The following is a 13,962-nucleotide window of genomic DNA, read 5'->3' as shown; positions in this document are numbered from 1 at the left end:
TATTTGTGGAGACAATGGAGTGTTTCCATTTGTAGTCGGTTTAAGAGTTTCCTAATGCAAAGTTATAACAAGTAATTTCTGTGATGTTGCAAGAATGTGATATAAAAGGAATATAATTTTGTGCGTGTATATTTAGTGTAGTGTGTTGTTTCTGTGTGCAGTTGGGAGAATTATTTTGTACAAGAATCAAATGTTCCCAATAATGCAGAATTTTAATGGAAACCCCCACAAAATTAATGAATTATTAACTTTGCAAAAAAAACGCTCCAACCTTCACTGCTGCTACTGAGATCGCTCAGATCTGCCTCCATTTAACTTTTTGTCCTCTAAGAATATTTTTCAAGGAACAACTTGAATGGTCTCAAGAACTTACACTCATGGTTTCATGCTGGGGGTGAGGGAAGAATGGAGGGCTCCATTATTACAAATGGCAATTTAGAAAAGTCTTTAATTGTTTTAATTCCTCTTTCCCCTCATCCCCCACCCCAGTTCTGCATGGTCTGTGATCAATGTACAATGAAAAGGCATATTTAAAATCATCTGTATCTTAGCCATGTGTAATTCCAGAAAATGTGAAATGTGATCTGTGTGCATCCAAAGCTCCTACTGACCTAAAGGAGAGTTTGGGATGAGCAAGAAATGCAGAGTCAGGCCCCTTCAGAGTTCCAGAGACTCCATGAAGTCCTCTAAGGACTTCACTGTTACTACTGATTTTACATGGAAGGTGCTCAGATACTGCAGTGGTGGAAAGCTGTATATGTTACCACTAAGTAATGTTTCGAAGCACATGAATAATATCAAGTGTATATATAATATGTTATAATACATTTTATTATCACAGATGACATTATTGGCAGTTCTAGATAGAGGTTGCTCATGTGTACTGTATTAACTAATTATGAATCTGATTCCCTAAACATTATTTAGTCATAGTTTAGTCTTTTTCATGTTTCACTGGATTGTGTTGTCACTTAGCTGTTTTAAGACATTTTAGTTATATTTTTATTTTTTTGTTCACTATTTTTCTTCTTCTTCTTTTTGGAATACCTGGGTGATAACAATTTAGCTGCTCAACGCAAAAAGATTGCCTTTTTGAGAAGCAAAAGCAAGGACAAAGAAAAGCCTCCTAAGTCTCCATCGAATCATCAGTCTCTCACTAATCGTCTGCGGTTCTGGTCTTCTTCCGACATCCCATCCTCTCCTAATGAACCTCTTTCTTTCTCGGAAATGGGAGATTTCTAACACTTTGTCTTTATTTTCATATATTTCTCAAGTTTAAAACAAAAAACCCACATGCTTAAATGAACACACACATTGGTACAAACACTCAGCATGTCCTTAAAATAAACTAAATACAAGCACAGATTAGTTGAATGTGGACTTAATTTTTTCAGTAGAAGATGAATCATTATTGCACACTATGGATCATTTCTTCAATGCAGTATACTTTTAGGGGACCTTATGACATACAGTATGCGTATGTATACTGGCTGTGGTGCACATTATAAGTAAGTGAAGTTGCTGTGGGCTTCATTGTCTTCTTGCAATTACAGACTTGCATCATGTCCAGTTGAAATGTGGAAATTGCTTTTGCTATGCTTCCTACAATGTATTATCCCTGCTAAAATACGAAGCTAATATATAAGCACACTCAAATCTTGGAGATTTTTCCAGTGCTCTGTGCAGCTAAATTTAAGATTACCAACTTATTAAAATTTCTCTATGCTTTCAGGCAGTCTAGATCTAGAGATATAGTGGCACTCATTAGCAATGCTACTCTCCAGATGTCTAAACATTTGCATTCTAAACAGCCATTTTTAGAAGTTTTATAAGTTTGGTTGTAAAAATTCATCTTGAATGAAAGTTGGGGGGTAAGATCTGAGCCTCTGAGCATTTGGTTTTTGAGAGTGTTTTTATGTCACAAAAGGTGATTTGATCTCTTTTAGTTGCCCAAACTCCTTACTATCTAGTTGTCATTGCTATTTGGTGGCTTGTGAAATGAACTCAAGGTCACAATCCACTTCCTGTTGGAAAGTGTCCATATCACAGTTGGTGCCCTTGTGGTCATGCTCAGCAGAGAGGCCAAACTCCCCTTTCTCTCCCAGAGGTGATTCCTCCATATCAGAGCTGAGCACACTGGCACAGCAGCATAGAGAAGTTTGCACTGTCGCTACCTGCTCTTTGGATTAATAGAGAGCATCAGTCTCCAGGGCTATTAATTCAGCATCTTTGAAGGGGACTAAATTAATTTTTCAAAGGCAATTTGAAATATTGACTTGCATGGCAAGTTTTAGCCCATAACAATTTTTATGGCTGTGCTATAAACTTCTAAAATGTGGGAGAGAATAAAAATGGTGTAGACTTCATGCTGTGGAAGCACACACAGACTGTACCTCTGCTATAAAAGACATTTTTTTCTGAGAGAAACTTTCAGAAACAGCATAACCCAATAGTACCCTCGTCCACCTTCTCTAATACATTTGTGTTGCTGCCCTGTGCCTTTGAACTAACCGGTTTTGTTTCGTCCCTGCCAGCTGTTTATTCTGACCACCTTGCTCTGCTTTGTTTTCAGTATCTAATTACCATTAATTAACCTCAGAAAAATTTAGGAAACCAGAATCTTGCTTCTCATCAAGGCTGTTTTCTAAAATGAAGGCTTTAAATTTCGCTCTGTTTTATTTGAGCCTTAAAATATGTATCAGCTGTGTTAATTGGGGTTTTTTAATACATTCCACCTCATCACTGGAAAAAAGACTTTCTGTCCACCTAGGTGTGTTTAATATTTTAGCAGGCAGTATTTGCTGTTAACCAAAAATCCTGTTTAAGAAATCAGTGCATTGAAGGAGGAGAGTTTAAGCACTCCGGAGAGTCTGAGCTCTTCTCACAGCAGAATTCTGTATGGACAGAGAGTATATCTTTGCATGAATCCTGTTAGGCGATTTTAAAATCAGGAACCTTTGTTTTGAATATGGCTTTGACTCGTCAATATATCGAAGCTTTATTCCCTTTTATTACTGAAGCAAGTGCTTATAAAATGTACCTTAAGGCATTTCATATCCCACTTATTTGTTCTGCTTTCATGTCTTTGCTCCCGTGTCTATCCTCTTCCTTTCACAATATGTGTTGCATGTATAAAAACAACCTTCCTACTGACACTAAATTAGCCCTTGTCACTCCAAAGCTTCCTAGTGAGCAGACATAGGATCACAAAACTGGTTACAGAAATCTCTTCCCCAAGAGTGAACTGGTTCTTGAAAAGCTTGCAAAACTAGCGCCTCTATTGTGCATTTGTGTGTGTGCCTGCTTGTTGTGTCTATGAAAGTGGATAGATAGATACATGTTTGACTGTGTTGTCCTCTGTTGCCTCATTTATTTATCTCTTTCTCCCCTGCTCAGCATTAATGGATCTAAAACCAAACCGAATTTCCCAACGTGGAGGCAGCAATGATAATGTTGAAAATTCAGCAGACTCTGCCACTAAGCACTGCATGGAGCTGGGTTCCAGAACTTACTCTACCTCAGCCATCCATGTGACCACTTCAAGTTCTACTCCCACTTCCAGGCACCAAAGCAAACCCAAAGGTGCGTGGTGCAAGCTTGCATTTAGCCTATCTACAGCTAGTCCAACTCCCAGTACTTGGAGCCCCACTTCACTGTAATGTGACCTCCCATCATAACAGATACTGCAAGGTACATAATAGGCCTTCTACAATTACAGAAGCTCAGCACATGCTATAACTAGAGCCCTGCAAATCCATGGATATCCGCTTCATATTCGCGGATATCCGCATCCCCGGATGCAGATACCCACAGATGATTTTTGTGGATAGTGGATCGGATGCAGATACAGCCACACAGGGCTCTACTCACTGGTGTCCCATGTTATCCAGATTGGGCAGCCCTGGGGGCACAGTGCACTTGGGGCCAGTGGCTGGGATTGGGCGGCAGGCTGGAGCCGGAGCCAGGGCTGTCCAGCACCCGCTCGCCATACCGCTTCCTGTCCAGCAGCTCGGGTCCCTCCAGCAGTGCCAGCGTCCCCACCATGGCTCGTCCTGGCAGCACTGGCTGCGCTCCTGGCCCGCCAGCTGCTGGACAGCGGAGCCCGCCCCCAGCTACAGGGATTGGAGCAGGTGGGGCCCCAGCGCCTCACCTCTTCGCCCCACTGTGATGCAACACACACTGCTGCTGCCATCCCTTGCAAGTCCCCAGGAGCAGCACACAATGCGACACCCCTTTCCCCATGCCCCCGCACCGTCCCTTCTCCTCAAGACCCCGGCCCTGCACCGCCCCTTACCCCCAGTCTCCACCTTTGTGCCGCCTCTTCCCTGCAAGACCCCACCCCCCGCTCGCTCATCTCTGGTCCTTCCCCCACCCTCCCCATCGCTAGCCGTTGCAAGATGGCTTGCTGCTGCGGGTGCAAATGTGGATACACATAAAAGACGGCTAGCGGATGGGTTGGATGCATGTTGATTCTGGTGGATGAGGATCCACGTTTTTATATCCGTGCAGGGCTCTAGCTGTAACACAGTGGTCCCCTTGATAAGTTATAGGTAGGGCCCTATCAAATTCTCAGCCATGGAAAACGCGTTACGGACCATGAAATCTGGTCTTTGTGTGCTTTTACCCTATACTGTACAGATTTCATGGGATAGACCAGCGTTTCTCAAATTGGGGGTCCTGACCTAAAAGAGAGTTGCAGGGGGATCGCAAGGTTATTTTATTGCCACCCTTACTTCTGGGCTGCCTTCAGAGCTGGGCAGCCAGAGAGCGGCGACTGTTGGCGGGTGCCCAGCTCTGAAGGCAGTAGCCCGCCAGCAGTAGCACAGAAGGAAGGGGGGCAATACCGTGCCATGCCACCCTTACTTCTGCCCTGCTGCTGGTGGCGGCGTTGCCTTCAGAACTGGGGTCCTGGCCAGCAGCCGCCGCTCTCCAGCTGCCCAGCTCTGAAGGCAGCGCCCCCGTCAGCTGCAGCGCAGAAGTAAGGCTAGCGGTACCGCAACCCCCCTACAATAATCTTGAAAGTGCCCGTCCCATCCCCGCCAACTTCTTTTTTGGTCAGGATCCCTACAGTTACAACACCAGGAAATTTCAGATTTAAATAGCTAAAATCATGAAATCCTATGATTGTGAAATTGACCAAAACGGACTGTGAATTTGGTAAGGCCCTAGTTATAGGGCTTCTTTACACCAGCAAAGCTACCATGTGGGAGGTCACATTACAACGCACTAGTCTTTCCCTCCAACTCAACTTGACTGTGGGCCCATTGATTCAAAATGGTGGCCAAAGAGATGGATACTTCTCCCATGTAACCTTTATAAAGTCATTCAACAGGCTTTACCACTTACACTGTAATGGTCTGTTCAAGGCAAATCTTTGGGATTGACCTTCCTAAACTTAATGTTACCTACTAAATCTTATATTCTTTCCAGGATATAATTCAGAGGATAATCTTTGTGACCGATCCCTTGAGGTAGAGTTTTCAAGAAACAGACAACATGGTAAGTTTATGGAATGTAAGATTACACTAACCCTCTATATTGGGGCCTGCTTCATAATGTCTAAACAAACCCCCATAGGCCATTATAGTTAAACCCGGATTATAAAATGATGTGAAATTGTTTATTAGTAATTTCTTTAGGGTTTTAGATCCAAATGTTTTATTTATATCTTAAGATTTTAAAAAAAAATTCATTATTTCCCAACAAAACTTATAAAAAAAAAAGAAGAAATTCCTAATCAAGACAAACTGACCTGCCTCAGCAGCAGCATGTTCAGTGCATGCACTGATTTTTAAGATCAATATTTACATATCACAGTGAGGGAAGGAATCAGCCGTAGTAGATTTCTTCGGGGGTGGTAGCAACAGCTCTGGGTAATAAGTCCCTTCCTGGAGGACTTTGAATTTGCAAGCTGGTTAACAGCACTAAAAATTCACTAGCTCGTCTCTAAAAAGGATCTTGAAAATAGAGGAGAAGAAAGAGAAAACGTTTTAAATAAAAATGCATGTTTCATAGTTGGACCAATAAAAACTACCTTAGTATATCAAACGTAACATCACATTAGCCCTTTTCATCATTAAAATTTCTCTTTGTGGCAAACATAATTACTGTAGAAGCGAACTGAAGAATACATTTCTCTGCACCAAATGGTAGTAAGAAAATGAGATGTTCTTAAACATCCTGAAAAAGGAAGAATAGGGTTGATTTGTGTTGTGTCCAGGTTCTCACTTGATGTACATCACATTCTGGTAAAATTTTCAAAAGTACCAAAGTCATATTTTCAAAAGTCACTTAGGCATTTAGCATCCAAAGTCTCATTGAAAATCAATGGAACTTGGGCTCTTAGGCACTTTTGACCTTGTTATGTGCTCATGAACTTAATATTCCTGTTTCTTTACAGTTTCCAAGCCAAATAGTTTAGAGAACAGTCGAAATGCATCCAGCAATAGTTCACCTCTCAACTTGAAAGGTAAGATATTTTCAGAGCTGAGGTGCCCTCTGCCGAACAGGAAATGAAATTGAATTGCATGCAAAGCATTTTCTTTTCTTTCCAGTTGGGCTTGAACAAATAACATGGTTTTGTAATCTGAGCAGGGGCCTGGCTACCCCAGAGACTTGAAACAATGCTAGCAAGAATAATTTTTTAAAGTGTGAACATGACTAACATGGCCTGAATTCTAGGACAGAGAGAGACCAATTCTTCTGCCATATCACAGGCATCATTTTGGGGTATTCTGATGGATGAAAGTCCAGACTTAAACTCTGTCTGTATACGCAAGCAGTTCTCCAGCATTCTCATTCTGTGCACAACTTCATAAGATAAACATGCCCTCTGAGTTGCTAGAGTTCTGTCTATTGACAAGGATAAACCTATTAGGCTAAACGTGGTGAAGCCACTTTTTGCTGCCTCACTGGCAAATTCTGGCTCTCAAGTTGGCACAAAGCCAGGGCTAGGAGGCTCTTTTAGTGCCACAGAGCTGACACAGAGGCTCAGCTGTCATCCCTGCTGCTAGCAAAGAGCCTGGCCATAGGAAGGGATGTGGCCAGGATGCTACCACACTGTACCAACCCCCTGGTGGCTGCTTCAACTCCCTAGGACCATTAGCAACCAGCATAATTTAGAGGAGCGTCAAGGCTGCTGTACCTTGTACTTGAGGACTGGCCCTGCACACCACAGCCCCGAGATCAAGATAGTGCAAAGCTGACTTTTGTTGTGTGCTCTTCTGTTGTGGCTCAGAATCTGGCTCATGAAGTAGAACTTCTTACTCCTGTTCTGGGGGCAAGTACCTCGGCTCATTTAACTGGATTCCTTTTCGAAGCTTTGGAATATATACTGTTCCTGGTATTCTGAATCTTTGATTTCGTATGGTTTTGGGGAGGAGGAAATGATGATTGTAAAGTCCAATTTTAGTTGACATATTCAGCATGGAAAAGGAACTGAATCATACATACTTACCTCAGTAGGGAGTTGACATTCTGCTAAAATAGAGGAAAATAAGTGTTTTTAATGCTGCATATTCCCCTCCTCAGGTTCTTCAGATCATATCCACGGCAGATCTGAGAGCCTCAGCAGTGAAGATATGGTGCCAAGTAGAGACACACCTGCCTTGCCCAGAGACAGCTACATCTGTCATTCCACTTCTGCCATCTTAAGCTCTAACAACAGACAAGACCCCTCCCTTCACAGGAATGGCTCAATCTCTTACGACATACCTCAGAGGAGTAACCCAACCCAATCCTATGCTGGCAGGCAGCGATCTGCTTCTCCTGGCAATGACATGGTGACTTTGGAAGAGTTTCTGGAAGAGACCAACAAGTTATCCCCACCGAGTGTACGTAAAATAAAACTATAGCTATCTCAGGTGACATGAAAATATTCCAAGCTGTTCTGACAGGGAGGGGACAAAATAAGAAATACAGTGAGATTCTCACTACTGACTGTGAGACTCATGAGAGAGGAAAGGTGGGTGAGGTATTATCTTTTGTTGGACCAACTTCTGTTGGTGAGAGAAAGAGAAGCCTTCGAGCTACACAAAGCTCATTGTGAGCTATGAATTTTGGAAATCAGCATTTAAGCGAACATCCCCCCCCTCAAAAAAAAAAACCTAAGGATAATACATCACAAATATCCTCTTAGTTTATTTTTAAATTTGTAGCTAGAACTAGTGAAATAATTCATTGCAAGTGATATTTGTTGGAATATTGGTATTTTTTTCATCAATTAATTCTTTGTGATTAAACTTTCCCATTATTCCACCAGCTCTAAGTTTAGGTGAGTTTTAATTATTTGTGAGCTAGTAACTGTTCTGTGCAGTATTCTACAGCATTAAATTTTAATCATCTGAACCTTTGATACAGTTCTTGGCTGCTAAAACTCTGCCAAAAACTGAAGCTTGATGAGCATCATTAATTGAATGATAAAGTGAGCATCTTAAAGAAGGTCTGCTCTATTTAAAAAAATCCTCATGATCCAATTTTTTCAGGGGGATTTTATTAAGGATTTGGGGGAGGGAAGTCTCTGTTCCCCTGGATTGTGTTATCTGTTTCTATGAACCATGTGGTACTGTTGTGCTGTTGGTGAAATCAATCCTACAGTATTTCACTATGCTCTTAAAGATGTTTTATAGGAAATAATATGCATTTGTTTGTAAATGTCTTGTATCGCTTAGTGATGGTGCATATCAGTCTTGTGAAATGTCGCAATACAAAACATGTTGATGTCTTCAGACCAAATTCACTGCTGGCATAAGTGAGTGAAAGTTAATGGTACATCAACAGCCCAGTAGCATTACTGATGTCATCGGAGTCCCACCCTCTTATGACATCAGTGAATTTTGGTCCTCAATGTTTAAGACAAACCTTTTAAAATGTACCCTAGTCCCTTGTTCTGAGTCCCCTAGGTGTAAATTAGTTGAATGCAAAACACTCGTTGTCTGTAACCATGTGATTCATGTCTCCATTTTCATTCTTTCTGTCATCCTTGTTCCTTTTCAGCGGCGACACATCTTAAATGAGACCGAAATTATCTCATTGCACCAATTTCTGTTAGAAGCTGATGCACTGTACCCCTCCTGCCATTTCCCATCTCATTTCCTACATCAGGAACCTTCGTGTTCAGTCGAACCAGTCCTCAGTCATTCGTGTTGTGACAGTGTGAGCCACAGAACTGGCAGGGGGAGTAGGAGAGCAACTTCGCTGTATATCCCCAGGGTATCCATCGCTATCACTGTGCAGTTAACGGCTCACCCCCTCACTCCAGCCTGCAAGCACGTTAATGCCTATGGAAGCTTGTTTTAATGTTTCATCACCACTTTAGTTTAAAAACTAAAGTAGACAAATTACTCATATTAATGATTTCTAAAGTATTTCTAGTGTTGAGCATGAGCCCCTATTTGGTGGGAGGATTGTAATAGCACAATATGGTGGCCCTCTAATTTTAACATGCACAACAGAGATTTAGACTAACATAAAAAATAACCCAGACTCTTAGCATTTGATTGAACCTGGAATGCTTCTGACACAGTATGGAATTATGAGCTGCTGTTTTATAACTATTACTTTTTACTATGAGCAAAATGGGTTTTGCTACTGGAAGTAACCTTCTCTGTAAACGCTAGTGAAATGAAAAGCTATATTAAACCATGACGTACTACCCCAGAGAAGAGCAAAGAAATGAAATACATCAGGTTGTTTCAGCACAATCTTTTTATAACTAACATGCCCATTAACTGTTCACAGCATGCCTTGTACTAATACCTCAACAGCAGTTGATAGTGTCATCCGTATGTTTTGCATGAGTCCATCTCCATTAAGTATTTATTGTACATTTTATTTTATGGCCAGGTTAATTATTTGCCTTCAGAATATTGCACATTAATTTCTGGATGATCAATCATTCATCTATTGTACATACAGCATCTAATATGTGCAGTATGTTGGCCTTGGTCCAAAAAAACCCAAGCCCAATGAAATTGCCCTATAGTAGGCTGCTAGCACATGTCCACTCAGAGTAATCACCTGTTGTTTCACTAATATTGGAACAAGGTGTTGTCCGTAACAGCCTGCGTTCTAGAAATGACAAACGCTCAATCACTGATGTGCACTAAATTGGCCGATACTAAATGAAGCAAAAGAGCTGCAGCCCAGGGTGCTATCAAGATGAATTTCTTTAACTGGTGACAATTAAACTGGCAAATAAGGCTGTCACAATCTAATTATAGTCATCATGTAACTCATTGATCTGCATTTAGATATTCTTTCCTCCAGTGCCCTCAGCTATAGGCACGAAATAAGTGGTTTTATATAAGATGTTGAGGGTCCCTCAAAAGTTGACACTGACACACCAATTAGTGCATAAAGCGCTTTGAAGGTGAGGCATGTTGTACATAGTGCCATGTGCTCTCTCTCGTACATTTACTTTGTGTTCATCCCTGGGTTGCTTGATGTGTGGAATTATGTTGTGACATCCTTGAGAGAAAAATTGCTCACTGAACGCATTTTCCTTATAACAGTGTTGCCTTTAATGTGCCATGTGTGTATTTTCTCCCCGTAGGACACTTCCAGTAGCAGAGATGACTTGCTGAGTGATTATTTTAAAAAAGCAAATGAACCCCCTCCTGTTGGGAACCAGCTGGGTCAGCCAGGTAGAAAGGAGACAGCTAAGATGCCTACCAGCTATGTGTCACCAACTATAAAAATGACCATTGCCAGTGAAGAGGGGAGAGTGGCTAAACCTGGACACTATGTCAAACCCAACCTTAGACCAGCTGAATCTGAGCTGCTGGCAAACTCCACAGGATCTCTTAAACTTCCTCCCACACTACCACATCAGCCACTCAATGGGCTGAGGCAGATGGCACAACCGCAGCAGACCAGTACGATGAGCCAGAGGAATGCCTCACTGAGCAGAGCGTTTAGTCTGGCCTCTGCAGACCTCCTGAGAGCCACAGGCCCCGAGACATACAGACAGGAGAGCCCTCAAAAGCTGGGTGCAGATGTGCGTGCTGGCAAAGACTCTGGCAGTCAGACCTTGCGGCTCTCTGTGCCCCCAGGCTCTCATGCTACCGTACGAGACAGGCCACAGTCTGCAAAGGCAGCGTGCACCTTGCAAGGGGTCGATTCCCGTTGTCGGCAGCTTGACGTGAGACGTCTTTCTCTGGCACCTCCAAAGGAGGAGAGGCCTCTTTCTTTTCATCAGTCTTCCGCCGCTGCCAACAGTGTGCAGCAGCAGGAACGAGCGAGTACAGTGCCTGGGCAACACTATCCACCCACACAATATACACCGGCTAAAGTCAAATCCAAGCCAGCCCCACGCTCCGGGGAAGTGGCCACCGTGACTCCTGTCAGAGCTGCCTCTAGTAACACTGAGGGCGATGTTACCCAAGGGCAAAGTCGGAGTGATGCCCTCATTATCAAATGCCAGAGTAGGTCACCAGAAGACCACACTGGTGCAGGGGGAATAGAGGAATCCAACAGAGGGGGCAGCTCCAGGAGCACTCCTGGATCTCCAGATCCCCATGGGGACCAGCAGACTGTCTGGTATGAGTATGGATGTGTGTAATTCCTTGATTCTCTTGGTAACATGTTTTAAGCTAGTGACATTTGGGTGGAATTTGGTAGTGGCGTTTGTCTAGACACTGTGGCAGGTCTTAAAAGGCATTACCTGCACCTCATTTTCTAGTTTGTCTAAATGCCTTCCAGCCATTGGTTTTTAATGGAACAAAGGACATTTTCACGGTTAAAACAAAGACCTGAACAGCCAAACCAGGGCCTTTCCTTTCACACTATAGTGCCTAAAACAAAGTGGACCTCTTATAGACTCCCACAAAACACTTTCGGCCTAATTTTCAGAAGTGCTGAGCACCCGCAGATCCAGCTGAAGACAAGGGGATCTGTGAGGGCTCACCACTCTCTGACAATTGGTCACCCCCTCTCCCTATCTTCATACTGCCCTCCCCCCATGTTCCCCCAGATTCTGCATTAAAGAAACATTCATGGGTCATATTTAACTGTGTTGAATTCAGCCCTAATCTTGAAAAATGGCTTAAGATAGCATAAAAGATCTTGTAAAATCCAAACTCCTCCCTGGGGAAAAGAACCAGACGCTTGCAGTAGCTTAAAGAAAAGCTGAAGGGCAAAAGTGTATGGCTTTGCAGTGGGTCTAAGTAAAAGCAATTATGTTTGTAACAGCTGCATTTTATAAATAGGAGGACTAGAATTAAAGAGTCCCATGTTAACCGTTCACATTGGGAACTGTTTGAACACAAAGAGGTCAGTGTACTTGCCTCACTGCCTGCACTACACGCACAGTTCAGCAGATCCTCGATTCTGAAAGCTAAGTGGTGCTGCCTTTTGACACTTGCTTTATCTTTTATACAAACACTGGAACTGATACAGCCTGTTCAGGGAGATGCCTGATTTCAATGGCGTTGCAAAAATGGCATCCCATGTACAAAGGTGACTTGTACACATGTAAATGAAAAGTTAAATCATTGTACAGGAGTGCTGTGTAAACTGTATTAATAAATGTGCTATCACTTCTTCTTGCATCCTCATGTGCATGATTGCCCATGTCCTAAGTAATATACAGGAATCTCTCCCATATGATGAAGTCTTTGTTTCTGTCTTAAAGAACTTGTTCAGTGTAGAAACCAAAATAATGTTATATACATGAGAAAGAAATCTACTTTTAAAAATCTATTTATGCTCAAATAAAATTTCTCATATGTGTCTGTCAGGAGTTTCATCAGCTGCTTATGTATATATGATGAAACGTGTGTCTTTAATTCTATTTCGTTTTGTAAAGGTATTTTCCTTATGATAGACTAAATCCCTAAAGAATTTTAAGATTTTCCTTACACTGGTTCTGATTTAATATAGTAAAAGACATATGTAAGCAATTTTAAACTGATATTAGGTCAGCTAGGAATGTTTTTGTTATATAGTATGTAGCAATCACATTCTGAAAACTACAGGATTGTTTATAATAAAAGATTAAAAAAAAATTGGTGAGATATATTTTTTCCTTTAGAAAATCCCAGATTCACAGAGATGGGGCTAGATCTGAGTCTGGGAGATTTGTGTAAATTTATTTTAATACTGAAAAGTATTACAAACAATATAGTCACACTTCTCTGTACAATATTTCCATATTAGCTTTATCATAAATTGATATTGTTTAGATTGTAATCTCCTTAATGAGGGCTTCAGGGCAACAAATTATGAATTAAATGACAGGCATGCCTTCGTAGGATCAGGCACTTAGATGTAAGCATTTGTGAGCAGAGATCATTTTAAACAACACCAAGCACAATTGTTGATATTTAACAGGTATGAATTTACATAACACTTTTCATGCATCAATCTCAAAGCACCTTACAAACGTGGATAAACATTATCTCCAAACTGAGGAACTGGTAAAGTGACTTGCAACATTCCCTGCTATTTCAGTCTAGAACTCCAAAAAGGCATGTCTTTATCTACTGCATTCTCCTCTTTTAAAAATCCTTCATCCAAGAGTTTGCTTGGATATATTCACTGACCTCCAGGTTAAACTACTAAAGAGTTAGAACCCTATCTGCGAGATTACAGTCATTGTAGCAGCTCTGATTTGATGAGGACACACGAGTTTCATCACAGCCTTGATCTCTTCAACTTGAAAAACAATGTTTCTAATTATTTATTAAACTGGCATGTGAGGTGTTTTTAATCCCTATTTGTCTTATTTAAACTTATACTGCCTCTATCTCATATCTAAGTGCATCACATAACTTTAAAAACGCAAATTGTAACAGTGACTAGATCTTAAAGTGGTCTTAAAAACCAAAGCCACTGTGAGCCTAATATCCTGTGCTGTAGCACTCAAACTATCAAGAGAATTAACATTAAAGAGTGAGTAGGCAAAGGTGAGTGCTCTGTTATAGGGATGTTATACAGCAGTCTGTTCAATGTATACATCATTAT

The 13,962-nt window shown here is 41.6% G+C and overlaps 1 protein-coding gene across 1 annotated transcript in view; it reads left to right on the top strand.

The window, feature by feature from the left end:
• Positions 1–12,976, top strand: part of CCDC88C (coiled-coil and HOOK domain protein 88C) — a 125,443-nt gene extending 112,467 nt beyond the window's left edge. Inside the window, exons 27-32 of the mRNA XM_077820005.1 lie at positions 1,067–1,239; positions 3,330–3,582; positions 5,431–5,499; positions 6,401–6,469; positions 7,531–7,832; positions 10,553–12,976. Coding sequence (XP_077676131.1) covers positions 1,067–1,239; positions 3,330–3,582; positions 5,431–5,499; positions 6,401–6,469; positions 7,531–7,832; positions 10,553–11,560 — 1,874 coding nt within the window. The 3' untranslated portion in view covers positions 11,561–12,976. The remainder of the gene's footprint in view (positions 1–1,066; positions 1,240–3,329; positions 3,583–5,430; positions 5,500–6,400; positions 6,470–7,530; positions 7,833–10,552) is intronic.
• The last annotated feature ends 986 nt before the right edge of the window (positions 12,977–13,962 follow it).

The sequence above is a fragment of the Eretmochelys imbricata genome, chromosome 6 (genome assembly GCF_965152235.1).
Source record: "Eretmochelys imbricata isolate rEreImb1 chromosome 6, rEreImb1.hap1, whole genome shotgun sequence".
Lineage (NCBI taxonomy): Eukaryota > Metazoa > Chordata > Testudines > Cheloniidae > Eretmochelys > Eretmochelys imbricata.
The sequence above is the reverse complement of the archived record's forward strand: the minus strand, read 5'-3'. Positions and strand labels throughout refer to the sequence as shown.